The 27,695-nt window shown below is 38.8% G+C and overlaps 4 protein-coding genes and 1 pseudogene across 7 annotated transcripts in view; 3 read left to right on the top strand and 2 right to left on the bottom strand.

Annotated features, from left to right (window-relative positions):
• LOC144666265 (exosome complex component MTR3-like) overlaps positions 1-12,095 on the bottom strand; it is a 93,600-nt gene extending 81,505 nt beyond the window's left edge. The window contains exon 1 of one of the 2 annotated variants that reach the window (XM_078527674.1): positions 12,021-12,095. The gene's annotated coding sequence lies outside the window, so the exon portion shown is untranslated. The other variant, XM_078527675.1, reaches the window with a different exon arrangement.
• Positions 526-4,737, top strand: LOC144666217 (uncharacterized). The gene has a single exon (XM_078527613.1). The coding sequence runs from the start codon at positions 560-562 to the stop codon at positions 4,601-4,603; it is 4,044 nt and encodes a 1,347-aa protein (XP_078383739.1). The 5' UTR covers positions 526-559; the 3' UTR covers positions 4,604-4,737.
• LOC144666266 (exosome complex component MTR3-like) overlaps positions 6,786-27,695 on the bottom strand; it is a 45,581-nt gene continuing 24,671 nt past the window's right edge. The window contains exons 10-11 of one of the 2 annotated variants that reach the window (XM_078527678.1): positions 9,354-9,464; positions 6,786-8,011 (exon numbers count right to left, since the gene is read on the bottom strand). In XM_078527678.1, coding sequence (XP_078383804.1) covers positions 7,961-8,011; positions 9,354-9,464 — 162 coding nt within the window. In that variant the 3' untranslated portion in view covers positions 6,786-7,960. Of the gene's footprint in view, positions 8,012-8,894; positions 9,465-27,695 lie in introns of those variants that run through there. The other variant, XM_078527680.1, reaches the window with a different exon arrangement.
• On the top strand, positions 12,470-21,294 carry LOC144666225 (uncharacterized; annotated as a pseudogene). Its single transcript, XR_013573144.1, has 2 exons — positions 12,470-12,611; positions 17,713-21,294. The product of XR_013573144.1 is annotated as an uncharacterized LOC144666225 (transcript).
• LOC144666599 (uncharacterized) lies at positions 21,209-23,762 on the top strand. The gene is made up of 5 exons (XM_078528003.1): positions 21,209-21,332; positions 21,401-22,244; positions 22,652-22,695; positions 22,785-22,865; positions 23,386-23,762. Exons 1-5 carry the CDS (start codon positions 21,209-21,211, stop codon positions 23,691-23,693), a joined length of 1,401 nt encoding a protein of 466 aa, XP_078384129.1. The 3' UTR covers positions 23,694-23,762.

The raw sequence follows: 27,695 nt of genomic DNA, 5'->3' as shown, positions 1-27,695 counted from the left end.
GTCCTGAAGATACGTGTAACGTTAGAAGGAACTTATTAGCCAGTAAGACAGAGAGCGAAGCGGAGTTAAATTGTCAGTTTGTGGCATATTATTGAAAAAGTAATTTATGCGTAAACGATCCGTCTTCATGGCTCAGTTGAATTGAGTCACAATTGAACAAATTGAATTACTCAGATTGAATTTGTTCACTATCTAAGTTTACGAAGCTCAATACTAGTTTACCAACATACGACTAAATTTCGCGATTGCTTGGCTCGCAAGGTATGTTGTATTGGAGGACAACGTTAACATAAAAGACTACAGGCGCGACAGTTATCAAAATCTAATTTCTTCTGATATTTTGGCATGAGAATATACAAAGCAATCCACGGAACTGTAAATTCCTGTAGGGAGAATTTAGAAGTTGATGTCAAAGGTTTTGGTTAACCAAATTAACAAGCTGAAAAGGTTAAACTTATTTCTTTAAAATTTTGAGTATGACTAGTTTATCAACTTACACTGTGTTGCCTTACAATTTATGTTGCAGGACACTATAAAAGCTGGCTAAAACCCACCTTCAATGGCAGCAGCTGCAGCGTCGCCTTTGGCCAGTTCGAAAGAGAAGACAAACGGAGCCAAGCTCAGCAGACTTCTTATTGATGGTGGAACAACAGTTTTGAAGAATGCTTTTGATAATTACCACCCTCCTGCAAACCTGGCTGCAGATCTCAATGTACAATATAAAACCCTACTCGGTCTCTTTCGTAGGCGAATCCTTCATAAATCTCAGTGGGACAAACTGTTCCCTCCTACTGGAGCCACACCAGACTCCAAAACTTTTGACATCACTCTTCTGTTCCTCCTTTTGACCAACATTTGTGGACTAACCCCTCCTCCATCAGGATGGCACTCTAAGCCGCCCCCAAGTGACACCTCTCTTGAGGCAAACCTTGCTCGCATTAAGTTTTTCCGCAATGAGTTGTATGGTCATGTGTCAACCACTGGTGTTGATACACCAACTTTTAATTCTCTGTGGCAGGAAATAAGTGTTGTTCTTGTTGCTCTTGGTTTGCATCATGCGGAAGTTGATAGATTGAAGGCTGAGCGGTGTGGAGAAGACGATTATCTTGACGCGTTACGTGGCTGGGCTGGTAGTGACGAGGATATCAAGTCACAGCTAAAAGACATACGTCAGGGTCAGACCGAGACACAGCAACAAGTTGAAAAAGTACTTCACATCCAGCTAGAAGATCACAAAATACTTCAGGACAGCATTTCAAGACTAAAAGGTGTATCCCAGTCCCAAACCACAACTCGTCAAGCTGTCGAAGTAGTACATGAAACACTTCAAGCTGGTCTACAAGAAGTCAAACAGGAGGTCAGGAACTTGCAGAGAAAAAGAGATATGGACAGAGCAGAGGAACTACTTAGAAACCTAGCCATGTCCGAGTTCAAAGGAGACATTGAATATCATGCAAAAAGATTCCAGGAAGGAACCCGCGAATGGATCTTCAAAAGAGTTGACGATTGGCTAGATGACAGAAGTTCCCCAAACCGGGTGATGGTCATTAGCGGAGCTGCAGGGATGGGAAAATCTGTAATCTCTGCCGTCATTTGCAAAAGAATGCAAAACGCTGGTAGACTGTCAGGAAGTCACTTTTGTCAAGATAATAATGTACGTTACAGGAAACCCCAGTTGATGCTTCAGTCCTTGGCCTGTCACCTGAGTCATGCTCTACCAGAATACAAGAATGCTCTTGTAGAACAGCTATCACGAAATCTGGGGCCGGTAGAACTTAACAACATGGGCGTGGAAGAACTGTTTGCATTGCTTTTCAAGGAACCACTCAGCACTATACCTGAGCCTGGAAGGAATATCCTCATGGTGATAGATGGTCTGGACGAAAGTGAGTATCAAGGGCGCAATGAGCTATTGGATGTTATTGCCAATCAGTTTTGTAAGCTCCCACAATGGATTCGATTTTTTGTGACAACCCGATTAGAAATAAACATCGCAGACAGCCTGAAACATTTGCAGCCTATAAAGCTTGAAGAAAACCAGGAAGAGAACTTAAGAGACATTGAACTGTTCTTTGAAATGCAGCTGATCCATAAATTAGAAGAAGAGCATAAAGAAGTTCTCTTGCAGAAATTAGTTAAAAAATCTGAAGGCGTTATTCTTTACGCTTACTTCTTGATAGATTTCATCAAAAATAATGTTTCGCTTCTTACCGAAGAGCAGCTGGAAAGTAGCTTGCCTTTAGGTATTTCATCTGTATATCTCTCTCATTTTAAACGGTTAGAGAACGAACTCTGTAAAGAGCTGAAGATCGAGGAAGACCAAATGTTGAGTTTCTTGTGTGCTTTAACTGCTTCCAGAGAACCATTGCCAGTAGCGTTTGTTTCCAGACTGTTGAATCTTAGCGGAAGTCCCTTTTCTGTTCAGCGAAGAATAAATAAAGCAATCGCCTGCATCTCTTCACTGTTACCAGTTCGCGATGATTGTCTTCACTTCTTTCACAAGTCAGTGAAGGACTGGTTGACTAATATATCTTGCTATGGTCAGCATGATTTCACCGTCGACGAGAAAGAAGGCCATGAGATTCTTTTCAGCCTTTGTTGTAATGAACTAGACAATATTAAGCGAAAAGGTGTACACGATACACAGTTCAGTGACATTGAGAGGTACGCCTTGCAACATGGTGTCCAGCACATGATTGAGATAGACGAATTGGATGAAAGGTCAAATTCCTTCAACGTAGAGGAGGTGGTAAATATGTATGTGACCGACTTAGAACTTATTTATGCCAAACTTCGCGTGAAGAGTACGGCTCCCACGGAGGATATTTTCAGTGTTCAAAAGCTTCGCACTTGCAAGGCAGCTTTACTCAGCGAACATAGTTATTCTCTTTTAATATCGTTGTTAAAGTTGCTAAGAAAAAACTCTTACCTGTTAAGAAACCATCCGCATCTTTGGTTCCAAAGTGTGATCAATGAAGGATCTCCTGAGCTATCTTCTAAAGCAGTAATGATTTTGGAAAACAGGCTTCCCAGTGTACCATACATGAAATACCTAAACGACGAAGAATGGAAGGGAGCAGTTCAAGCCCGATTCTACTGTTCGGATACGGTGGCATGTTTCGATGTTTCACCTGAAATGGACTACATGGTGTGTGAGTGCAGTGATGGAACAATCCATATGTGGTCTCTTGATACTGGTAACAAAGAATGGATTCGACCTTCACTGATGAAAAGAACTTACGTAGGCGTGAATCGTAATCACGGTTTTGATCGAGGTGCCCATCGTGTGATAGATAATGACGTTTTTACTTATTATCGCTCTGTCGTTTTTCATCCAAGTGGAAAATATGTCCTACCAGGAAACCTCAGAAGTGTTTACACTCTCAAAGGAGACTGTAATGTCCTTTTACCAGATAGTAACTGCACTTTCTCGCATTGTTCTTTTCCTAGTGACAAAAGAACAATTTTAACAGATTGTTTTGATGATCCCAAGAGACTAGTTTTGTGGAGTATGGAAAATGGCGAAGAGCTAAAGATCATAGCGTGGGATGATGTCATTACATCTTTTGCAATTTCTCAGGATGGCTTACAAATCGCTTTTTGTGACGTAAGTCGTTCTATCTACCTTTTTCATGTGGACAGGAGGCATGGACAGTATTTATTAGATTGTAATAATGCGGCGTGTGGATTGATGCACTTCACCCCAGACAATGAGGCCCTTCTTTGCGGTAATTTCCATTATTCTTCGGAACCGCAGGAAGGTTGGACATCTCAAACTGATATCAAACCATCATTTCTCCTTTGCCAGTTCAAAACGTGTAATCTGACAGAAGGAGAATTCATCTTGTGGCCAGTTGAACCAACGACATTGGCGAGCAAAAACGATTTTGTTGAGGGTTTGCCCTCTAGCTGTTTGAACAATGTGCGCAGTGTTTTTCCATCCTTAGAGACAGGCTTTTACAAGAAGTTAAATGAGGAAATAGCATTAGTTGGAAGCCCATCTTTCAAGTACGTCGCCACAGTTAACGCTGACCTCCTAAATGAAGTACCTTCAGATTTTTCCAGGCAAGTGGTCAAGGAAGTTTTAGTTTCTTTTGAAGGAGATGCCATTTATTCTGTTAGTTCACATGAATATGAATACATGTGTAGTGCTAATGAGGTACTAGTTACTGTAATCCAAATGTCAACTCACGAAATCTTGGTGGAAAAGACTTTCATTTGCCCATCATTGTCTCTTGTCCCCATGAAGCATGGTGTTGTAATCTGTTTGAAACATCAAGATCCAGAGCTGTGGGATTTCGAGCTGACCGACTGTATCCGACCAATTACCAGACAGTCAGGGACTGAAAAAATCATTCGTTTATCAGATGAGCTGATAGCTTGTCAGTCGCCTTGTCGTACATTAACCCCTGATGAGCTAAGATCTGATTTACTGGATTTTGGTCAATCATCAGAGGAAGCTGATTCCATCGAACTAATAGGAAATGATTCAACGGAACTAGGTGATTCTTCAGAATTTGTTGACTTTTCAAATGACGCGCGTTTTACGATTCATCAGACTTTTCCTTCGATTACATGTACAATACTTTTGTCGCATTCTTAAATTGTTTACAACTTTCGACACGTTTTGAAGTTTATCGAATGCTTGCTGTGGATATAATAAATGTTTCCAGTGGAGAGTGCATTTCAACTGTTAAGACAATGGTTCGCCATGAAAACATTTATGAGATAATGGTTATTTCATGCAATAGCCAGAACCAGCTGCTAGTCTTTTACATAGAGGAAATAGAAAACTATTTTGGCGAACAAGAGTTAACAGTTAGTTTAAGAAACAATAACGTACTCAAACGAGTATGGCAAAGAAGCACCAAGCGGTATGGAGAAGATCTTTTTTTCACACCAGGTTTTATCTTCTCCCCTGAAGAAGACTTTGTTGTTACGTGGAATACCTTCGATTCAGGCTATGGTATTCACATTCTTGACGCCAAAACCGGAGAAACCTGCAACACGTTGCTCCAAGAGCACAATGGAATTACTGATTGTAAGTTTGTTGCTAATTGCGAGACCCTGGTTTGCTGCAGTAGGGACAACTTCCTTCGATTGGTTAGCGTCAGGTCTGGCGAACTGCTCAGTGTGTTGGACATTGAAGACCGACCATACTGTGTCGGAGCCTGTCTGGGGAAGTCTCTTGTCGCCATTGGTTTATCACGCGCCAGATTGAAATTCATTCATGTGGAGTTGCCTAGAGTCAAAGACGCTGAAGAAAAGAAAGGTTAGAAATGAGTTCATGAAAACTGTTGTCGATGATTCCCTTGCGCTTTCTACCTAATATATGGTTATTGCTTGACAGTTTACTGCAGATTCTACAGATTCCAAATGAAAAGGAACCTTACAGACTACCCTTGTGCAGCATCTATATCAGGCATTGAAATTTGATATCGTAAAAACCCAAGAGGAGTTATTTAATATCTAGCTTTATTCTATGTATGATTTTGGGTGTGTTTTCTTTTTTCATGTTAGTTCTACCTTAAGCTACATTTTATGACATATTTTGCTGGAAGAAAAACTTTTATGTCACGAAAACGATCTTTTAAGTATTTGACTGAAATCTTGCTGTGAGCAGAACCCAAGTAGCTGAGCGTCTAAAAATTGATCGCAATTACTTTGATGGTCCACGTTCAAAAACACACGTGTTCGGGTCTGACGTTCCGCTTGTTACTTGAGTGAGTTTCTTTTTTAAGCAGTGCAGCGAAATAATTTTTGTCGTAAGTGCCGCTGAGAATTGAGAACAAAACTGAGAATTGAGAACAAAACTGACAAAACGGGTGTCGAAAGACTGATGTGAAAACGTAAAACTGATGCTTTTCTTTTAAGAGGTCTGATCTTTTTCATCTGGGATAGTCTGAAATCTGCGTCTAAAGGAAAGTAGCAGTCTTCCAAAGTGTTTTGGCGGTCACACTGCCGTGCATTTCTTTCTATTCCTACACCCACAAACTCCCACACGGGCGTTTAGTTTTACTTGTCACTGCGTCTTTTTTGTTCAGGTTCAATTATCAAAAAGAAGTGAAAAAATGGACACAAAGCCTTCGATGAGACGGTAACTGGAGAACTCTGACGGTCGATTACCGTTCTTTTGCTCCTGACTCAAGTGCTCATCTTTGTCTTTCGGGAGAATCAGTGACACTGTTCTTGATACTGGATGAACTTTCGTGACCAAATTGTTGAGCAGTGTGGTGAGTCCAGGAACGGATGGTCGGCTTTGACACCAATTAAATACTAAACACTCTGAAACATGCACAACATGTTGCTGTACATATTTGATGGAACGTTGTCAAGGAACTTTGTATAATGAAATAGTGTTTCTTTTTATTTAAGATCATATAAGTTAGTGTAACATAGTTTTGAACACCCAATTACAAGCCTGCATACAAAGAAGATCGCTAAGAACGAAAAACTTTGTTTTGCTGGTGAGATCTTAAGATATTAGCAGATTTCTTTTTACAAGTGAATAACCCAGAATTTTTTTGTGAATAACCCAGAATCTTGACCCTGGGTGTTCAATATATTCCAGGGGCGGCGTAATACACATTGGACTGAGCACTATTTAACCTCCTTCCCCTAAGGTAATACATGGATCTTATACCAGGGGTTGGGGGAGAAGCAGGCCGACATGTTCCTTTGTCCTCATAGCGGTGCCTGGATACATCGACGAAATACTGCCAATTAACCTGTTGCTAAAAATGACATTGACATCACATGGATGGCCACATTCTTTCAGTAGACAGTTTTTCAAATTCTTTAACTTCTTTTTGTAATTTAAATTTGTAAACAATTTAAAATGCCGAAGAATAGTTGAATAATAAGCATTATATTCAAAAGGCACTCAGATGTAGCTGTATCTGCTAACATTAGGATGTCCTTCAATAATAGTCGGTTAGGCTGTTTTTAAATTAGCTTCATTGTTTGGATTTTTAAGAGAAAATTCTTGACTTGCGTGGTGATAACAGCTACTTGTCAAGGTTTTTTATATAGCTGCAGTCATGTTAAAATAAAAATTGTTTTTTTACTGCTTATTTGTAGATGATTTTACTATTATTAGAGTTAATAAAATGTGTTATTAATGGAAAATGAGAAACAAAAGTGTCATATGAAGATTTACTCCGTTTGTTTAAAATTCAGCTTGAGTGTAAAGGCCGGCATGCGCTTCTTGACTGGCTGCTGTTTCAATCTGTGTTTGCCAGCTGGCCCTGGAAGCCACAATCTTTTTGGTCAAACCTCTAGCCAAGATTGATTTTGTTGTTGTTGTTTCCTTTTTTAACATGCGCCGAGAGTGATGCTGCCACAGAGACGATCATTTCCACCCATTTTCAATTGTCCATTTTTAGATTCCAATCTGTGAAGCATGGACTTTCAAATTAAATTCAGCAAAGATCACAATTCTTGGTGCTAATCAACATTAAAAGGATCGAAGTCTCTAAGGATGACTATGACATGGTTTACCCTGTTGATTACATTTTAATTCTCCCTAATGATTGGCACAAGTTTCTTTTAATGTTAGTTATAAGAATCCAATGCTACATTAAGACACATACATGCCTAGTTGATGAATTTCTTTATTCTCATCAACCTGCCTCCTGGCCAGTGCATAATATCGTGAGAAGAAATTAGATCTCAAGTTAATCACTAGGCAATACAACATTAATTTTCCTTGTGAGTTCGCGGCCCTGAGAGCACAGCTCTTGATGGCAAAGGTCAACAGTTCACTTTAAAGTGATAAGCCCTGGGCCTGTCTGAGCAGGGCACGTCCCATGTGTGATAGGGCCGCACTCCATAACACAGCAGTGAGCTGCTGTATCTGTTCACATTACGATATCCTTCAATAATAGTCTGTTACACTGTTTAAAAAAAAGCTTCTTTGTTTGGATTTGACAGTTCGTTTTAAAGTGTGAACAAGAGCATCTTAAAGAACTGGATAGGCTTGTGCACAACCTTCCATGCAACTTTTTACAGCCTGCAAAAAGAGTAAAAAATAACAGATTGTAAAAACTTAGAAAACTATGATTTGTGTCACCAAAGCATTTCTCATTCTACCCACACGTAATAAAACAAGGGGATAATTACTTTGGAACTTAACAGTATCTTGACAACAGCAGCGAAAATGTTTATAAATCTTGTGATTATTTACTGGGAACCCAGTATATTAGAGGGGGTGACATGTTAATTGAGTGTTGAAAAAGCCAAAACCAATGTTAATCACTTTTAAAATTACCCAATAACAAAAGAGGGCTTCCAAGGCAACAGGCAACATTGCTCCAAAATAGCTAAGAATGTAGTGGCAATAATGTTCCAGAGCACCAACAGCCAACAGAAACAAGCACTGAAAGGGTGTCTATTGGCGACAGCGACAACGTTTCTCTCACCAAATAGGCAACAGGTGGGTTGGAAACAAGGAACAAATCAATATCAGAAACTGGCCCCCTTGGAAGGCCTCACAAAAGACACAGACAATCCAAACAGAAGTTATAGAACTTATAGTACAATCAAAACTGAAAACTCAAAGTACATACCATAAAATGCCGGTTATAACCCCCCCCCCCCCAGATTTATAAGCCCCCACCTAGATCTGCTGGATGACAGTATTACAAAGGCCGCGAAATGCTGCTTTATTATGACTATTCAACTTAATCGAAACTTAAAAACGCCTTTTTATCAGCACTGTCGTGGCTTGTTTTGAAACGTTTCCTTTATTCCACTTACAAGCCCCCCTTATAACCCCCCCCTTTCTAAGCCCATCCAAAACCCCTTATGAACTTGTATAAGCCCAGGGGCTTATAACCGGGATTTTACGGTATATTGTTAATACAGAATGTGGGAAAATAGGTGTGTCGACGAGCCATGATTGGTTTTGGTTTTATTTTTGATTGCGTGAAAAAGTTGCATGAGGTGTTTAAACCAATCACTAAGCATAGTGATGCAAAACCAAAGTGATCAAATGTAAATTACTTTCCATGCTCAAGTGAAAAGTGTGCAATCTACACCAAACTACAGTTTCCACAGTATGGAGCAGCCTTGCTAGTATTATTTTCATACTCCATCAGTGGCATCAGTCTTAATGCTAGAAACAGTTTCAACCAGCAATTTGTCCCTGACCTGTCCCAAGGTTGAAGATGAAGGTGTCAATTAATCTGAATTGTCGAACACAACATACTCGGTAAGGTAAGTTCTGCATCACGCAATCACCGGTAGCGTAAAAGGAAGCTGTCAGACTGTTACTGTCTCTATCAACTATGGAACACCTGATCTGTTTATTGAGCCAATATGTATTTCATGATTGATTAAACTGAGTTTAGTACCTTGATTGACTGTTCATGGGTCAGTTCACCATCTTGCAACGAACCAGACACAACATTCATTGTGGGAAGGGATGCAACTGTCACTTTGCCATCGACTCCTGATGATGAGCTCTGGAAAATAAGAATTATTTAATGTTGATAAAATGTACATTACATACTTAATTATGGCATTTATTTACTAAGTTCATAATGTTATTTTTTCTCTTCATGCAGTTCAGCCAAGTGTGGATGGCATGGGGGAGGGGGGAGAACGGGTTGGGGGGGGGGGGGTCAGAACCTCCAACTTCCTGTACCATTAACTTCCAGGATCCTTCCCTTTCCTTAGCAGTTCCCACATCTTTGTATTACAGTCGAAGCTCTCTTAACGGACACTCTCCTAAGCGGACAGCTCTACTTATGGCCGCCTTGTTTGAAACCCTGTTTTAACTTCCATACATAAACTCTGTATTTTTACATTCTCGGAAGCGGACATTCCCATAAGCAGCCGCAGACGTTTTCAGAGATTAGGACTTAGACTTTTTCTTTGTTTTTAAGCTCCAGTAAGCGGACACCCCCCAAAAAATCCTATTAACAACCTCTGCATCTTGTTTTTATCAATCAACTTCACATCGCCGTTGGTTGCAATGATTCTGCAGTATTTAGAGTACCATATTTCAGTGCTTGTTTTGTTGTCATCCACGTCTGTCTGGTTATTGTTAGCTGGGCATTAGCTCCCTTAAGCGGCCATTTATCCCCTACACCTTTAGTAGCTGCTTACGAGAACCATTCTTGTAAGCGGCCAGCTCCAGTCACGGACACTTTTTCGTGTACCGAGGGTGTCTGCTTACAAGAGCTTTGACTGTATTTCTAATTATTTACATAGGGTAACTTCAAAATATTGTTGCAAAATTTTCCTCAATTTTTCCAGTTCCCACATTAGGAATCCCACATTCTACCCTCTCTTCTACCGCCTCCCAAACACCCTTGCACTCCCTATACCCCCATACCCCTGTGCCCTTACCTCCCCCCCCCCCACCTCTCCACAGGTAAAGCAAAGATTTAATGAAAATAATTGATAATTGAAAATGATTGATAATTCAACTGGGTCACTCATTACATGGCAATGGAATTGCTTGGTTAAGAGAGTTATTAGCCTGCAAAGTTTACGCAGACTGATGTATTTCCGGCTGTCGTTTCTCTTCCGTCGAAGAAAATGTCAAAATAATGTACATTGGTTTGCAAAATAATTGTTCAGACACTCATACAAAATAGGCTATGTTAAAGTTCTTCCCACTTTATTCAAGAATAATATAAAAGATTATTCTTCATAAACCCCCTCCCCCCTCCCTATTTCAGTGTTGTTAAAAAAAAACAGTGAACATTCCGACCATCAAAGTTCAACAATGTATAAGGGAGAGGGGAGTGACAAAATAAATGTCACACATAGATGTTTCATAGTATTTCAATATTTTTGCAAAAGATTTTAGATCAAGATTGTCAATCATGTAACTATAATAATAATAATAATAATAATTTATTTCTAGTGCATTACATTAAAAATCTCAATGCCCTTACAAGTAAAAATATTTAAAATTACAATAGGATAAAATACTAAATTCTTAAAATCTAAAGTTCATTAAAAATACTAAATACTAACATGAAAACACACAAACTCATGACTGCAGTTCCCTTACCAAAGAACAGGAAGATACAAGGTCATACATTTCAATTCCAGCTTCTCCCAAGGCCAATGAAGCACAAATAATCCCTGCAGAGGGGGCTGGTGTACAACAAATGCAAAAAAAGAAAACCATTAGACTTAACAATTGAGGGTCTGTTCCAAACCATGCTTATCATGGAACAAAGGTATCCTTAAAAACAAAACAAAAAAACAACAACATTGTGTACAATCAGGGCTGTCATTAGGGGTCATTATATGTTAATCAGGATTTTGAAGAAAAAGAATTTTCATCTTTTGTTGTCCAAGCCAGCAGTTTGTTTGGTAAGTAAACTGTTTAACTGGAAAGCAATCAGAGTAACAAGTACATGCATGTACATGTACTTGTAAATGCATTTGAAGTAATTAGGTTGTCTTCTTTACTTGACAGGAGAAATTTCCCAAGCCGCCCAAGTTGATATCTTTATCACTGTTTTAGAAAATGATGGGAATGGTAAGTCATCTAAGAGTTGTTCACATGATGGAATGGGATGTATGCTTTCCTTGCATCTTGGATGGGTGAAAGCACCTTTGAAAAAAAATGTCCCAAGGATCCAAATTTTGTCTGCTTCTTTGAAAAAAAATCTAAACTCGCCTTTGCAGAAACTCGACCAACCGAAAGACCTGCAGTTAGTTAGTAGCAAACTTCAAGAAACTTAACTAGGACTCAATGCAGCTCTGATATATATAAATTAATTACAGTGAGTATTAAACTCGGCCATTGAACCATCAACAAAAAGTTTGGTTGATCTAATAATCGTCCTCAACTAGTGTAAGCTAATTTGTTACAGAAACTCTTTCACGTGTATTAAGCTAATGTTTTTGTTAATCAACTTACACATCGGTCGAAGCTCGTCGGTCACTTTTCGGCCATCGTTTCGCAAACCTTCCCGTGACTAATCTGGAAGAAACCAGCTTTTAATTACAAACCATTGAAACTTTTAAAAACAAATATGCAATCTTGTAGTTACCAGAGGATTTTTAGAGCATTTTCCTCCTACAAAAACAACTGGTTGCGTTTTTTCAGGACCAGCAATTCCTCTGTTATCGACATCACTGGCAGCAAGTTTTGGAAAATAAAGTCTCCATTTTTGCCAGGCGTTCCACAGGTTTGGCGCGGGATACTGGGCCAATGGAAAGTCGGATAGTTTGGATGGGGTGGGGAGGGAGAAAATTCCGTGAGAAATGTGATTTCGCGGTCATTAGTAGTCTACGCTTTGAAGATGTTCGATAAAGGATAGAAGAGTAAAATTAATCTAATTGATTTTGATGTTATAATATTTCAAAATATGTGGACAAATTATTTTAAAATGTGGAAAAGCAAGACACTTGCCTGAGTACCCCCCACCTGCTTTTTAGTCAGCCACTAGGGTAGGGATAGGTAAAATGTCGCTCATGAGACCGAGATCGAAAGCGAAACCAAAACCAAAACCAAAGAAGTTCGCTTTTAACTTCACTCCCTTCCAAGCGAGCCCAAATCATGAAATGCAGCATTTTGGAGAAACATGGCATCGGTTGATCATGAAGGAACTGCGAGTTTATAGTTATTTGATGGAAGGAAGGTTAGTTTTTAAAATGAAGATTGCTCGTTGCATGATGCTTTCTAATTATTAAGCTGTCATGTGTACGGCCGTGTGTAGTAACTTCCGCTTCGGAAAATTCGGCAGTCTGTTAAGTAAAAGCAGATTCGTAAATGGAAAAGACTAAGTAATACATTACAGGTGCTAACAGCAGTAAGAGACAGTGCACAATTTCATTTTCATGGATCCACTACTGATTTGGAACAGTACTTGTCGTACTTGCCCTAATTAGGTAAATACGAGGTCACGTGGCCAAATTTTTACTGAAAAAATTGTTTATCATGGGCTATAACTTAAAGTGATTCCATTGAAAAAAAATTGTTATCAATTTTTTTTTAAACTTTGCACAGTTGTTACATTACAGTACATAAAAAAATGATATATAAAAGAGGGGGTCACCATGCTCGTATTGCACTTTAGAGCTATATAAAATAAACATGTTCTTGTTTACCTGCGTTCACAGCGTCTTTTTTTGGCCGGTTTGGGGGTGATTTGAATCAGAGCAAGCGTGGTTTATGTTGCGAGTTTCAAACGTAATTGGGTCTGTCGCAAAGTCAATACGACGTGGTTCAAGTTGCAATTATTATTAAAACACCATTAACTTATTAACTCTCCTCACAGGGAATTTTGTGTTTACGTTTAACGGTCTCTCTTCTCTCCCGCAAGGGGAGTAAATACCGGTAGTTAATAACAACACTAAATGAAAACTTGAGCCGTAATAAAATTATTGAAGCACCTCGTATTGACATTGCGACAGACCCATTAACGTTTGAAACTCGCAATATAAACCGCCCCCAAACTGGCCAAAAAAGACACTGGTCAGGAACGCAGGTAAACAAAAACATTTTTAATTTATATAGCTCTAAAGTGCAAAAAACAAGCATGATGACCCCCCCTTTTTTATTTATTTATTTTTTTGATGTACTGGTTGCACTTAACAACTGTGCAAAGTTAAAAAAAAAAATTGATTAGAAATAAATAAATAAGAACATTAACAAAGGTACCGTATTTTCTCGATTAAACGCCGGGTATCGAATAAACGCCGGGTCTCCAAGACGAAGTTGAAAATAGGCTCCTCAGGTGTTTATTTAAGGTATAATAAGCTGTAGATATATTAGCCTGATACATTTTTGTCAAAAATAACAAATAAAAACCATTGCTTGATAAAAATCGGGCTCGAATAATCTGCAGAAGTCAAATAAACGCCGGGTCTACCAGGCCAACTTTGAAATAAACACCGGGGGCGTCTAATCAAGAAAATACGGTAAATAAGAACGTTTTTATTTTAAGATTATGTTTAACTATAGGGAGCGTGCTCGACTCCGAGTCGAACGGCCCGGGTTCGAGGCCTGGTCGGGGTGCTGCGTTGTGTTCTTGGGCAAGACACTTTACTCTCACAGTGCCTCTCTCCACCCAGGTGTACAAATGGGTACCAGCGAATTTACTGCTGGGGGGTAGCCCTGCGATGGACTAGCATCCCATCCAGGGCGGAGTAGCAATACTCCTAGTCGCTTAATGCTACGGAAACCGGGATAAGCTTCGGCTGTATGAGCCTCATGGCTCGGACACAGACTTTACCTTTTTTACCTTACTTAAATATACAGCATTTGGGTCCTCTGTGTATTTTATAAGTACTTTATAAGTACTAGTTTTAAAAGCATTTTTTTAAAAACGTGCATGTAGCTTTGGTTGAGAGGCGCTTATTGCATACAGAATTTTTTTTGCCAGCTGTAGAATAATGCATATGGGAAATTATTATCCTTTAGTGTCACAACAATGTTACAGTGAAATGCCAAAATTTACCAAGAAAAAGCAAATGTTATTGAATAATAGGGCTATAAATAGCAGAATGAATAAATAACACAAAAAATTATGCGCAGCAAGAATGTGCAATGCAATTCACTGGAATCACCTTGAAGAATGCCAGAAATGGAAAGAGCACGAAGAAAATAGCAAAATGGCCAAGTTTGAGGCCCCTGGCAATATAATGCTTATTTACGTTTCTTCTTCTAATTTATCATTTACTGGTGAGCAATGACTTTACATACACGCTGTGAAGAAATGAGGCTTTAAGTTGATCAGGTATTCTTAAGTATGACAAGATATCACTCTTTCAAAAGAACTATAAATATGGAAGAGACAGTTCAAAATATTAAGCTGACTGTGTTCAAACCAACTTTGTGAACTTGCATATATTAAAAATAAATGGCATGCAATGCATGTAGAAGCGGATGTTTTACAAAGGGTCTTCAATATGTTCAGGAAATTAACAGAGTTCTCATTGAAATTAACAGAAAGTTCATTGAGACATACTTTACAGCACCCGCTCATACAGTTTTGTTTGTCCACACGGTATACTTTTTATTAACATTAACCCATTACCATTGCGACCTTTGTTGACACACCGGCGCAGATTCACCGTCAGATAATGATCTAAAGATAAGAAAATCTCGATGACAGAAAGATTGCGCTTTCTTCATTTTCGGCTCATGTTTAAAGCGAGAATAGTGCTTTTCAATTTTTGAGTTGCTTTAATTCACCTTTTGCATTTGTAACAGAAAGAATTAAAGACTTGCAAAGCGTCAACTTTCGATTGAAGAGCTCTCTTGAGCTCTTTTGAAAAAAAAAAAAGAAGAGCTCTCTTGAATTCGCTAGCACACACATTCATTCTTTTCTTATGAGTGAAAAAAGACAAACCGATCGTTGCCAACAAATCAGCAATCTTTCCAATCACACAAAAACTTCGAACTTTAGTTGACTAAACGGTGAAAACTCTCACGAGAGATTAATCGCTTTCTCTTAAGATAATTGCCATAATATATTCCAGACATTTCAGCTTCGTTGATTCTCGCGACACTGTCAGCCTTTTTTTCTGTGACCCAAGTAAAATGATCTCATACAAAGTTAACCTCCCTAAATATGGACACTTCTTGGTTACTGCTTATATTATGTTTGCACCTTTTTAATTTCCCAGGAGTATTTTGCTTTGTGTTCTTCATTGCGGTTTTTGCTGTGCTAAACTTGATTTTTGTTTTTACTGTAGTTAGTTCCCAGTCCTATTTGGTGGGTTGATTGGGACAGAACCAGACGAAGGGCTCTGACATAAAGCGTTCACTATGTCATCGCTTAAGAATTGAAAATCTGACAACTTGCAAAAAAATTTAGTCTATTTGACTTATATTTGGCCAATCAGTCTGTTACAGATTGTTATTACATGTTTGAGCCCTAAGAAGCTCCTAGTACTTATTCTCTTAATAGTTTAACTTCAAATAATCAATTTTCATGTGTTAAATATTACCTAAAAATGGAAATTTACAACGTCACATATTCCTTAGGGGTTTACCTGTCAATCCAAAACTCATCAACTATGGAAAGCAAACTACATACTCTTAAAAACCATAATTGTATATAGTTTACCTTGCTTGCAATCATTTGTTATGCTGCTTACACACCGTATACCAGTGACAACGAGCCTTCTTAGAAAAGACCACAAAAAAATGTTAAAGGATGTAACGTTTGATTTGAGCGAAATTTTAAAGAGTTGTATTGGAAATGTTGCTTGAGAGCAAGATCTTGCCCTCCAGCAACATTTCTCATCAAATCTTTATAATGTTTCAAAAATTGAAACCGTCATAAATATCATTCTTTAATACCAGGGGCCTCCAACTTAGCCATTTTGCTATGTTTAACATTCTCTTTTCATTTCTTGCATTCTTTAGGTTATAGCCTATAATTTTTTAGAAAATAGCACAAAGTAAATACGTGCGCTGATTGGTTAAAAATTGTGTTTCTATAACTCGATGGAGACACAGACAGTTGTCGTAGACACGGCAATCAATATTCACGGCGCTGAAATAAGCAATGCAAAAATAACAACTAAGAATTGTGCCAAATTTTAATGTCACAGCTGACAAAAACCAGGTTAAGACTAAACAAATATTTGCACACTTGAAAACAAGCGAGTAAGATGTTTACAGAGCCCGCTACACATTCAAAAATAGTCTGTGAAAGAAATTATCGAAGCGGCTGACCTTTCAAAGAAGTATATGAATTGGCGCAACTTCACATCCATTCTGAGCTTTGCAGCACTTCAGAACTATTCACAGCTCCTCAAAAGGACAAGATATTCGTCCAGAATGCCGAGTCAAACTTCTTTTCACTGAAAAATAATGCACTTTCACCTCCAAGGTTCGAGTCGCTCGATCGGCAGCATCGGTCGTCAAACCATTCGGTTAGGTCGATGAAGCGAAATAAAACCACAATTCCTGACTCCTTCCAGTGCTTGACTTCAGTTAAACCATCGGCTTAGTTATTTCTCATAATTACGTTAACTTTGGGGCCTGTTTTCTTTCTTTGTTTGGCACAAAACGGTGAATTTTAGCCTTCAAGCAAATGTTGAACAGTTGATTTATTTCTGTTCATCGACTCCCTTTCTATGATTGGTTGATTATGTTCATGACGTAAAACCGCGAGGTGAAGAGAATCTACGTTTTGATGTTAAATAAAGCGCTAAATATTACTTTGATGTGCGTTATTTTCTTTGTGCTTTTTTCTAAAAGAAATAGAAAACATGTTTTCCGTGTTTCTATCGAGTTATAGAAACACTCGTGAAAGTTTGGGAGAACTCGAAAAAGCTGTGGAAACACTCGTCTATCGACTCGTGTTCCCACAGCATTTCTCGTTCTCCCAAACTTCCACTCGTGTTTCTATAACTCGATAGAAACACGGAACATGTTTTCTATTTCTTAAATGTTAAGTAGGTTACATGATGACCTAGCTACAAAGGGCCTATTATTTCATGTTAGGTAACTTTGGCAAAAGAGTGGCTCCACCCCCTCCCCCCTAGTTTCCCCTTGACATGCCCATGTGTAGCTATTGGCTTCCAATCTGACAAAGCCAAAAAAGGTATATAAACTTTTGTTATTCCAGGTTTTAATACATCATATTTCATAATGAGGTTATAAATTTCCATTAAGAACACTATCAAGAGCACTTGTTGTTATCATTCATTCAAATCATGGCATTGGTGACAAATTGCAGTTGAAATCCTGATAACTTATCTAATGTTTCTTTATCAATTTAGTTTGTACAAAGGTGTACGACTGCTGTGAGCATCTGTCTACAACACTTAAAATGGCCGCTGCTGCAGCTTCACCCCTGGCCAGCTCTGTAGAGAAAACAAATGGAGCCAAGCTCAGCAGACTTCTTATTGATGGTGGAACAATGGTTCTAAGGAATGTTTTCGATAGGTATCATGCTCCTGCAAATCGATCTTGCTACTAATCTCAACTCACAATATAAAACCCTTCTCGTTCTCCATCGTCAGGCGAATTCTCAATAAATCTCAGTGGGACAAACTGTTCCCATCTAGTGGAGCCACACCAGACTCCAAGACGTTTGACATCACTCTTCTGTTCCTCCTTCTGACCAACATTTGTGGACTAACCCCTCCTCCCTCAGGATGGCACTCCAAGCCGCCCCCAAGTGACACCTCTCTTGAAGCAAACCTTGCTCGCATTAAGTTTTTCCGCAATGAGTTGTATGGTCATGTGACTAGCACTGGTGTTGATACACCAACTTTTAATGCTCTGTGGCAGGAAATAAGTGTTGTTCTTGTTGCTCTTGGTTTGAATCAGGGGGAAATTGATAGATTGAAGGTGGAGCGGTGTGGAGAAGATGATTATCTTGACACGTTACGTGACTGGGCTGATAGTGACGAGGATATCAAGTCACAGTTGAAAGACATACGTCAGGGTCAGACCGAGACACAACAACAAGTTGAGAAAGTACTTCAGATCCAGCTAGAAGACCACAAAACACTTCAGGACAGCATTTCAAGACTAGAATGTGTATCCCAGACACAAACCACAACTCGTCAAGCTGTTGAAGAAGTACATGAAACACTTCAAGCTGGTCTACAAGACGTCAAACAAGAGTTCGAGAACTTAAAGAGAAAAAGAGAGATGGACAGGGCAGATGACCTACTTAAAACCCTGGCTATGTCTGAGTTCAAAGGGGACATTGAATATCATGCACAAAGATTCCAGGAAGGAACTCGGGAGTGGATATTCAAAAAAGTGGACGACTGGCTCGATGATAAAACTTCGCAAAACCGCGTGATGGTGATCACTGGAGATGCAGGAATAGGGAAATCAGTGGTGTCTGCTGTTGTATGCAAACGAATGCAAGAGGCTGGTAGACTGTCAGGGAGTCATTTCTGTCAACACAACAACGTGCGGTATAGGAATCCTCAGCTAATGCTTCAGTCCTTGGCCAGTCATCTAAGTCGTGCTCTGCCAGAGTACAAAGAAGCTCTTCTTGAACAGCTGTCGAGAAATTTGGGCACAGATGAAATGAACAACATGGGAGTCGAGGAACTATTTGCATTGCTTTTCAAGGAACCTTTGAGCACAGTGTCTGACCCTGGAAGAAACATCCTAATGGTGATAGATGCCTTAGATGAAAGCGAATACAAAGGACGCAATGAACTGCTTGATGTAATCGCAAACCACTTCTGCAAGCTTCCGCTGTGGATTCGGTTTCTGATGACAACAAGACCAGAAGTAAACATTGCTAACAGCCTTAAAAGCTTACAACCCTTGCAGCTGGAATCGAATGGTGATGACAACAAACGTGACATCAGGCTGTTTTTCGAAAAGGGCCTAAGTCAGGTAATACCAGACGAAGACCAAGATGTGCTCTTAAATATACTGGTAGAAAGATCAGAGGGAGTGATTTTATATGCTTACTTTTTAGTAGATTTTATTGAGAAGAATGTTCCTCTCCTGACTAAAAAATGTTTGGACAGCAGCCTTCCATTAGGAATTTCTTCCGTTTACCAGTGTTATTTCAAACGCCTATAGAAGGAATTTCGTCAGGAATTGGAGCTTGATGAAGACAAGTTTTTGAGTTTTCTTTCCGCTGTCACGGCCGCTCAAGAGCCTTTGCCACTTGGTTTCATTTCTAACATGTTCAGCTTCCGTGCAATATCTTCTCATCGAAAGGTGAATAAGGCTATTTCCTGCATCTCAACTCTCCTGCCAGTTCGCGATGGTCGCCTACACATCTTTCACAAGTCAGTCAAGGACTGGTTGACCGATGCATCATGCTATGGACAGCATGAGTTCATAGTGGACCAGAAGGAAGGCTGTCAGGTTCTTTCCCAACTTTGTGAAACTGAATTTGATGTTATGAAACGAAATGGCATTCATGGCACTCAGTTCAGTGACACTGAGAAATATGCCTTAAACCATGGTGTGCGGCACATGCTGGAGATGATGACTGGCCAGGTTAATCCTCACAAGTTGCAAGGAGCTTGTGGAGAACTATGTCACGGACCTGGAGCTTATGTTTGCAAAACAGTGTCTAGGTGATACTGCTGGTTCTAATGACATTCTTACTTTGACAAAGCATGAATACTTTGAAGTCCTACCTACGACTGTCCAATGTGGTGTAACTACCGCACTGTCTGTGATGAGAAAGCATAAACATGTGCTACGTCGTCAACCGCAACACTTTTTCCAAGCGATCCTGAACGAGGGAGGACATGAATATGCGTCAAAAGCTTCACAGATTCTACAAAACAGGTATCCAGAGATACCATACATAGAAGTCTTGAGAGAGGTGGATAATAGTGAAGAGGGAAAAGTTCAAGCGCGCTTTGAATGTGATAGCTTGGTGGCTTGTTTTGATGTGTCACCACAAATGGAATACATGGTATGTGAATGCATCGACAGAAGCATCCAGTTGTGGTCGCTCCAGAGCGGTGATCGACTGTGGTCCCGTGAAGCATTGACAGTGAAGCCGTATGGTTCTCTGGCTCTGAAAAAACCCTGTGCTCTTCGTGATACAGCAAATTTCTGTAATGATGAAGAAAATCCAGATGGGAATTCGTCACTATCATTTTACCGCTCAGTTGTTTTTCACCCTGACGGAAAATCGGTGTTACCGGGAAGTCTTAAAGAAGTCTTCACCATTACCGGAGATCTGATACCTCTAATTCCCGCAAGTAACTGCCGTTTCACAGTCTGTGCCTTTTCTAGGGACAAAACTAAGATGTTAACTGATTGCCCCGATAATCCAAAGCATGCTGTCATGTGGAACATGTCAGATGGAGCAGAGATAGCTCGTATCCGGAGGAAAAAGAATGTGTCATCCTTTGCCTTTTCCTCTAGTGGAGAGATAGTGGCTGTTTCAGATTGCTCTCAACATACTGGTTTTTTTAAAGTGGAAAATTTGAATTGTGAATCACTTTGTGAGATTGCTACACCATGGTGGATCTGTGGATTGATGAATTGTAATAGCAATGGAATTGTTTTCGGCTACATAAAGGTTGACGTCTGGCATCACGGAAAAATACATTTTATTTATAGCGACCTTTCCAAGTTACGATCCCTACCTTCTTATCCTGATGGAAATGACAAAAACACTTCTCAGTGGCCTTGGGAATTGAAATCGTTAAAAGAAGTAAGGCTGTCCACGGTTATAATCGTTATGCTTATGCCACATGCAAGTTCTTGTCAATGATTAACAAAGAATCAGTGTTAGTTGGTAGTCCTTTTTTATCTGAAGTATCTTTGATGCATCCTGGGAAATTAAAAGAAAACCCAGGGGAAGAAGAAGACCCATTTGCTGAGAATAAAAAACCCGCTGGTGTTGCCCTGTCTTTAAATGGAAAGTATGTCTATGTAATGGAAGTTTTTGGTAAGGATTACGAATACACTGATACACTGATCCTGACACAGGTTACATTGATTCTTTTTTTTTAAAAGCCGTTAAAACATGCGTTTTTAATGAAGGAAAGATCTTGCACAGCAAAACGTTTTTTTGTCCGTTTTCTCCGTTACCAGTAAGAGAAGGTGTGCTAATCTTAGAAGGTGACCATAAGGAAAGCAAGCTTCAGCTGTGGGATTTCGAACTGTCCAAATGTGTCCGAACTTTCTCAGAGGTGGATTCTAAGCAGATGTTGTTTCCGGTATCTGATGACCATATAGGATGCGTAGGAGACCGGCTTGAAAACGGTTGTCGGAAAGTAAATATCTTGAGTGTTGCAAGTGCCGAGATCGTTTTCACTACTTCAGTGCAGGGTCATACCATCACTTCTATTGCATGCAGTGACAAGTTTCAGTTCGTAGTATGTCACGAAGAAGAAGTGCGGTCTAGATATTTTTTGAATATTGTTGAAGTGGCAGTATGGAACAATGATCAACACTTTTGGAAAAGAAGCGTTGTTTTGCACCGGCAGTCCAGCATCCAACCGCAAGCACGGATTGCCCGAAACAAGGATCTTGTGGTAACATGGAGATCGCTTGATCAGGGTGCTGGTGTGCATGTTTTGAATGCATCAACGGGCGCTGCAATCCACAAGCTACTGGCAGGTCAAAAATATGTCTTTGACTGTAAGTTTTTAAGTGACGAAAACCATTTTGTCTGCTGCAGCAGTGATGAAGTCGTACGATTGTACAATGTCAACTCTGGTGAGCTAATAAGCTTGGTAGACATTGAATCGCATCCATTTTATCTGGCTGTTTGTTTTGACGAACCTTTATTTGCCGTTGCTCTTGGGAACATGGAGTACGGACTTTTCCGAGTGCATTTGCCAGAAGTCCAAGTCAGGTAAGGAAAGAGAAAAAGGTTAGCTGTAAACTCGGTACAAAAAGATTATTTTTGCTTGTGGTAATTTTGCGAAACATTGGTTAACAAGTTGTGGCCACAACAGGTTATCATAGCGGCAGCATAACCTGTTAACAACACCCTTAATGTTTGCTTAAAATGCTAATAACGCAAAACGAGTGCGGCGACCCCATTTTTTATTATTGAACAATAATCAGCATGTTAAGATACATATATCTGCAAACTTAAAAAAATCCCCCCCCCCCCCCAAAAAAAAAAAAAAAAAAAAAAACCTCTGACTCCAAAAGATCTTTAAATTCTTTTTCTTACGCGGAAAATGTACTCTCAAAAATAAGCCCACCAAAAAAGCCTGTACACGACATGTTCACATTACCTTTTCATTCTTTTAGAAGACGTGACAATCTGGATGTTACAGAAAAGGAACAAGCAACCGGTATGTAAGCTCAGGCAGTTGATAATTGTCTTTTAGTAGGTCACTATTTTCGTTTGTCTAAACGTCTATCTTCTATTTTTATTCTATAGGTATTTCTCTCAAGCGAAGGGGAGAATCACCATCATATTCTAGCCCCAAACGTTCTACACTCACTCCTGACCACCCTGCAGGTAACATTTTTTACAATAGCAATCCAAACTCAAGAGCCTTGCCCTTTCACATGTGGATCAGTAGCAGCAAGTTTTCTCACTATTAACTACTTTTTATTGAAGTTCTTGCATTTATAACACTTCAATACACGATGTTTTTGATACTGGGAAAACACCGTGTGATTGTTATTTGTACTCTATTGTCTGGGGGGTTATTCGCCTCCCACACGCTACAATACATGTAGTGTTTTAATATTTTTCAGGCCATTGATTGATGAAATCGTTTATTTCTATTTGTTTCACGTTCAACTCAAACAAGCGAAAAACGAACAAAAACGCCGGTCACGCTGCCTATTATAAATGCTGAAATTCTTCAAATTCGGAATGAATGAAAATAAAATAACCCTTGATAGTTTACTGATAATTGTACTTCGGAACCACGATATTTGAGTAATACCTTTAAAGGTTTAAATGTATTCTACTAAATCTTTAAGCCATGGACCAAATGGTAAGAAGTACATGCATTCTTTATTTCTTTCAGTTATTAAAGAAGGCACACCTGAAAAAGTTGATCTAGAAAGATTGGCGCAGAAAATTCCTGACCATTGGAAGAAACTTGGGCGTCGGTTATTGGAAAATGACGAGGAAGCACTAAATGCCATTCATAAAGAGAATGAGGAATACTCTGAAAAGGCTTACAAAATGTTGTTGAAATGGAAACAAGCTAAAGGCGCAGGTGCAACTTTCCGCGTCTTACATGACGCCTTGTGTCATGATTTAGTAAATCGTCAAGATTTAGCAGAAAAATTTTGTTTGTACGACAATAACTCACAAGTTCAGCTCTTATAGATTAGTTTTTATTAGTTTTCTTATAAATATTTTTAGCCGAGAATTATTTACTTATTTATAACAGGATTTTTTTGTGTGGTGTAGATAATTACGTGTTTCAATCAAATTATCGTCATTCCTTTTATTTTTACAAGGTTTATAATTCACTACACTTGCAATTGGCCGGTCATGATTTATTTCACAGGAAATGTTTTTTAGGATTTGCAATGAGTCACGCACGTAACATTTCCCTTTTTTTTTACAAACGGTAATCGTTAAAGATTTGCAAAGTAACGAAAATAAAACTTGCATCCTACTGTTGAATAATATGATAAAAGTACATGCTTAAAGGGGCTATGTTACGGAATTTACCAGATTTTTTTACAGCCAAAATTTACATTTGTTTCGCAAAAAACCTTAAAATAATAGTCCAATTTTTTTTAAACATTTCTATATTAGAGCACTAAAACTGTTAACGAGCATCTTTGGCTGTGGATGGCTCGGATGAAAACGGATTGAAAAGTTAGGCTAACGTTTTCAAGTTGTTTCCTCGCGCAATCAAAAACCGACATTTATCATGTTTATAGCCGTAGCTTCATTTCTATCTCCAAATTAAGGTTATAACTTCTTTTAGATGTTCAAAGATATTTTTTTTTTGTTTTAGTTGCCTACCACTAATTTCAGAACAGTTTAGACCAAAAATATACGAAACTCCCGTGACATAGCTCTTTTAAATCCTCTCCATTTAGTTCCTATTGAACAAGCGCGTGTTCCGTATTGAGGAAATGTTATTCATTTATTTTATTGGCCTGCTATAGTTATTTTGAATTGTCAAAGATCTTTTTCTGGCAAGAAGCGATTGCAAGACGTGCCAAAACTAGGCACGGAACAAGGTATACTGCAGCTGTGACCATAGCTTACTTATGTCTTTAAACACGTTACTTCCGCTGTCACAAGGATTTGTAATATTGCATTGAGTGTCCAAATCCGTTTTGTGTTTTACTATTTATTAAGTTACAAAGACCTCGACTAAGTATATGTAATGCCCAGGATTAAGATTTTATATGAAGATGTTATAAAGTCTTTGGAAAAGACACATGCTTTGAATGTTTCAGAATTGTACGGTTGAATATAGTTAGTTTGCCTTAGGTATGTAACTAAGATTTTCAAAAGAGCTTTAAGTTTTGGCCACTGATTTATAATCAATGGGACGTGTCTTGTGTAAATATTCGTTTTTAACAGTTTTAAGAGTAGTAGAAGCATCTCGAAGGGAAACGAAACGCCCTGAGTTAGTGTACATGTTTTTGTAATCTTTGAGAAGAAAAGCCATGTGGCACAAGTAATGTGCTAACATGATAAATACAATTGAAGTTGCGGTATTTTTATATTCACACTTTTTAACCGTGATTCAACATATGAATAAATAATTTATTTTTATGATATATTTAGTTTTCATTGGACACGGAATGGGACCAGCACCACGGGAGGGGGGGGGGGGGGGGAGGATTGCGATGTTAACGAATATAGGGCTAACGCTTTCTCGCAGATGGGAAGGTTTGTTCTTTGCTGCAATCGCATTCCTTTTACTAAAAAAGTAAACCACGTCAATTCATTTAAGAATTACATACAAATATTTGTCCTAGAAAAGAAAATTTGAAGTGCAGTTGTGTTTCTTGAAATCAAGAATAAATTTAAAACCATCTCCGTTGAAAAAAGCTTTCCAGTAACTCAGTATACGTCCACACAGTTTATAGCTTTGATTAACTGAAATAAAAAACTAGAAAGGTATTTTAAACTGCCCAAAGTTTTAAAAAAGAAATGGAAGGTTCACGTTGCCAAAATTTCTGAAAGGTCGACTTTGATTAGTCTGTAACAAGCATCTCAGAGCTTTTATATTTTTACAATTAGATTTTTATATTTTTTCACTTTGTATTTTTTGTGCAACTGGCCTTTGATAACCAACCATGCAATTGCTGGCTGGTAAAACATGAGTAGTACTAGTATATAATTAATATTGTAGGATAAAAAAGCATTTTAATGAAGTTTAGAAATTTGTTTTATAAAGAAATCACAAAATAAGTGATCTGTTATGCATGCTAGATTTTTTAGGTTATTATAACTTATCTCGGATATACATAAGATATATTCCGTTGCATTATATCAAGCTCTGTATTTTTAGTTAGAAAGTTGTTGCTTTTCTTGAGAGGCGTGACCTTGACTGTATTTTTCCTAGATTGTTCTGAAGATAAAAAGTTTGGGAATTAGCTCGAATAGATCAACATTTGTAATATTAGCCAAGAAAATAAACCTGTGTTTCATAACCTTCGTTAAAGTTGTCCATCTTCATCTTGTAAGGATCCTGTTCCCGGGTTAACATTTCTAATGATGAACATCCTTAGCTGCCGTAGTTATGACTTGGTCTCCTTGCACCACAGATCAATGATCACAACATGGTTTCTTTTAGATATGAAACTTAAAATCCCAAGAGTTTGATATCTTCTTTTAGGAGGGTTTAAAACCCTCTTACGTTCTCTAGTTAGATGTTTACGTTCTGTAGTAAGGTGTCCCCAGTAGTCCAATTTCGATATATTTAAATTCAGCCTAACGCAATAGACCTCAGTACGAGGCTGCGGGGATGAATTTTAAAATATCGAAATTGGGGTATTATCATCGTATGCTAGCGATTCGACACGATAATAAAGCTCTTACTTCTAGCGTTCTTCTTACTGTTCTTATAACTACACTAACTATAACCCTTTCAACGCAGGCAAGCGAATGCATATAATGACTTGTTTGTTGATATTCTGATTAACTGGAAAGGGACAAAGCAATCTTCGGACACCGAGGGTAGTTAGTTGGGGTGAAACGAAGTAGTAAACCCGGCAAAAATTGGAGCCACGAAAGTTTTCAAGAAAGAGCTGACTCTCCAGACTATTTCCAAAATCTCTGCGATTGATGGTTCGAGCAGAAAAAAGTCTTTTGTATTATTCTGCACAATCGATGAACAGTAACATTGGAATCTGTTTAGTGTATTCTAACATCGTGGTTGTTGTATCGGCCATACTTTGACTTATTTTCTGGTTCGTTCCCCAAAGTTCTGAACGCAATGGAAACCGCCGTGTAAGAACAAGATCAATAAGTGCCGGAACATTTATATTTATATCACATCAAACTTTCCAGACTTCCATTAAATCACAGGCTTGTTTTCGCTTATCATTCAGAGCATTCTAAAACAAGATATAATTGCTGTGACAAAATCTTGTATAGCTAAATATTGCAACTAAAGTCGATGTGTGTTTAGGTTTTGTAAAAGTTTAAAAATGTCGAAGCACTTTTCAGCACACGAACCTTTTTTACGTCATTAGAGTGATTTTATGTCATCGCAATACGATTTACACGCTCTATTACGTTTATACGGAACCCGCTTTTAAGACCAATCTGCTCAGGTTTTCTGACGCCTGGTTCACACTAACGACGTAACGACATGAAGAAAAAATCAGTTATTTCCTTGGGCGCGATCCATTGGACCAAATTTTTCGGAAATTCCGGTACAAAATCAAATGGAACAGAAAGTTTCCGGAAACTCGTTTCGAAAATTTTGGTCAACTTCTGGAGGTTGTCCTCAAATTCCGGAAAATCGGAATTCTCGGAAAATCCTGTTCCTTCGCCAATTTATGCTCGGGCCCAGTTTTTCCCAACCCGGAAATCGACAAAATTCGACATGGCGGTCATTCCAGCTCTCGACACTGATCATGTTCGTCTTTCTTCTTGCGGCAGACAGCTTTTAAACTGCGTTATTGGAACACGTGTGCTTAGCAAGCTTTGGTAAGCAGTTCGAAATACGTGCACACACTATAATTTCTTAAACGAATGCGATAAGAGCACATCTTGTGCATCCAAATGTTTCCGTAGATGTCATAAAAGCAGACGTACATGTATGTGTTTCCAGTGTAAACTTTTCGCATTCTTTACGTTTAAAAAAGCGTGGAGCTACGTTTTTGAGCTAAGTGAAAGGATAGATGG

Source organism: Oculina patagonica, chromosome 9 (genome assembly GCF_052425735.1).
Source record: "Oculina patagonica isolate OP01 chromosome 9, crgOcupat, whole genome shotgun sequence".
In the NCBI taxonomy this organism is placed as follows: domain Eukaryota; kingdom Metazoa; phylum Cnidaria; class Anthozoa; order Scleractinia; family Oculinidae; genus Oculina; species Oculina patagonica.
The sequence above is the reverse complement of the archived record's forward strand: the minus strand, read 5'-3'. Positions and strand labels throughout refer to the sequence as shown.

Bases quoted from the DNA above. Each gene is read 5' to 3' on its own strand.
- LOC144666217 (XM_078527613.1), top strand. From the start codon at position 560: ATGGCAGCAGCTGCAGCGTCGCCTTTGGCCAGTTCGAAAGAGAAGACA.
- LOC144666599 (XM_078528003.1), top strand. From the start codon at position 21,209: ATGCATCCTGGGAAATTAAAAGAAAACCCAGGGGAAGAAGAAGACCCA. The intron at 22,696-22,784 runs GTATGTAAGCTC...TTTATTCTATAG, and splicing joins AGAAAAGGAACAAGCAACCG to GTATTTCTCTCAAGCGAAGG. The intron at 22,866-23,385 runs GTAACATTTTTT...TATTTCTTTCAG, and splicing joins CACTCCTGACCACCCTGCAG to TTATTAAAGAAGGCACACCT.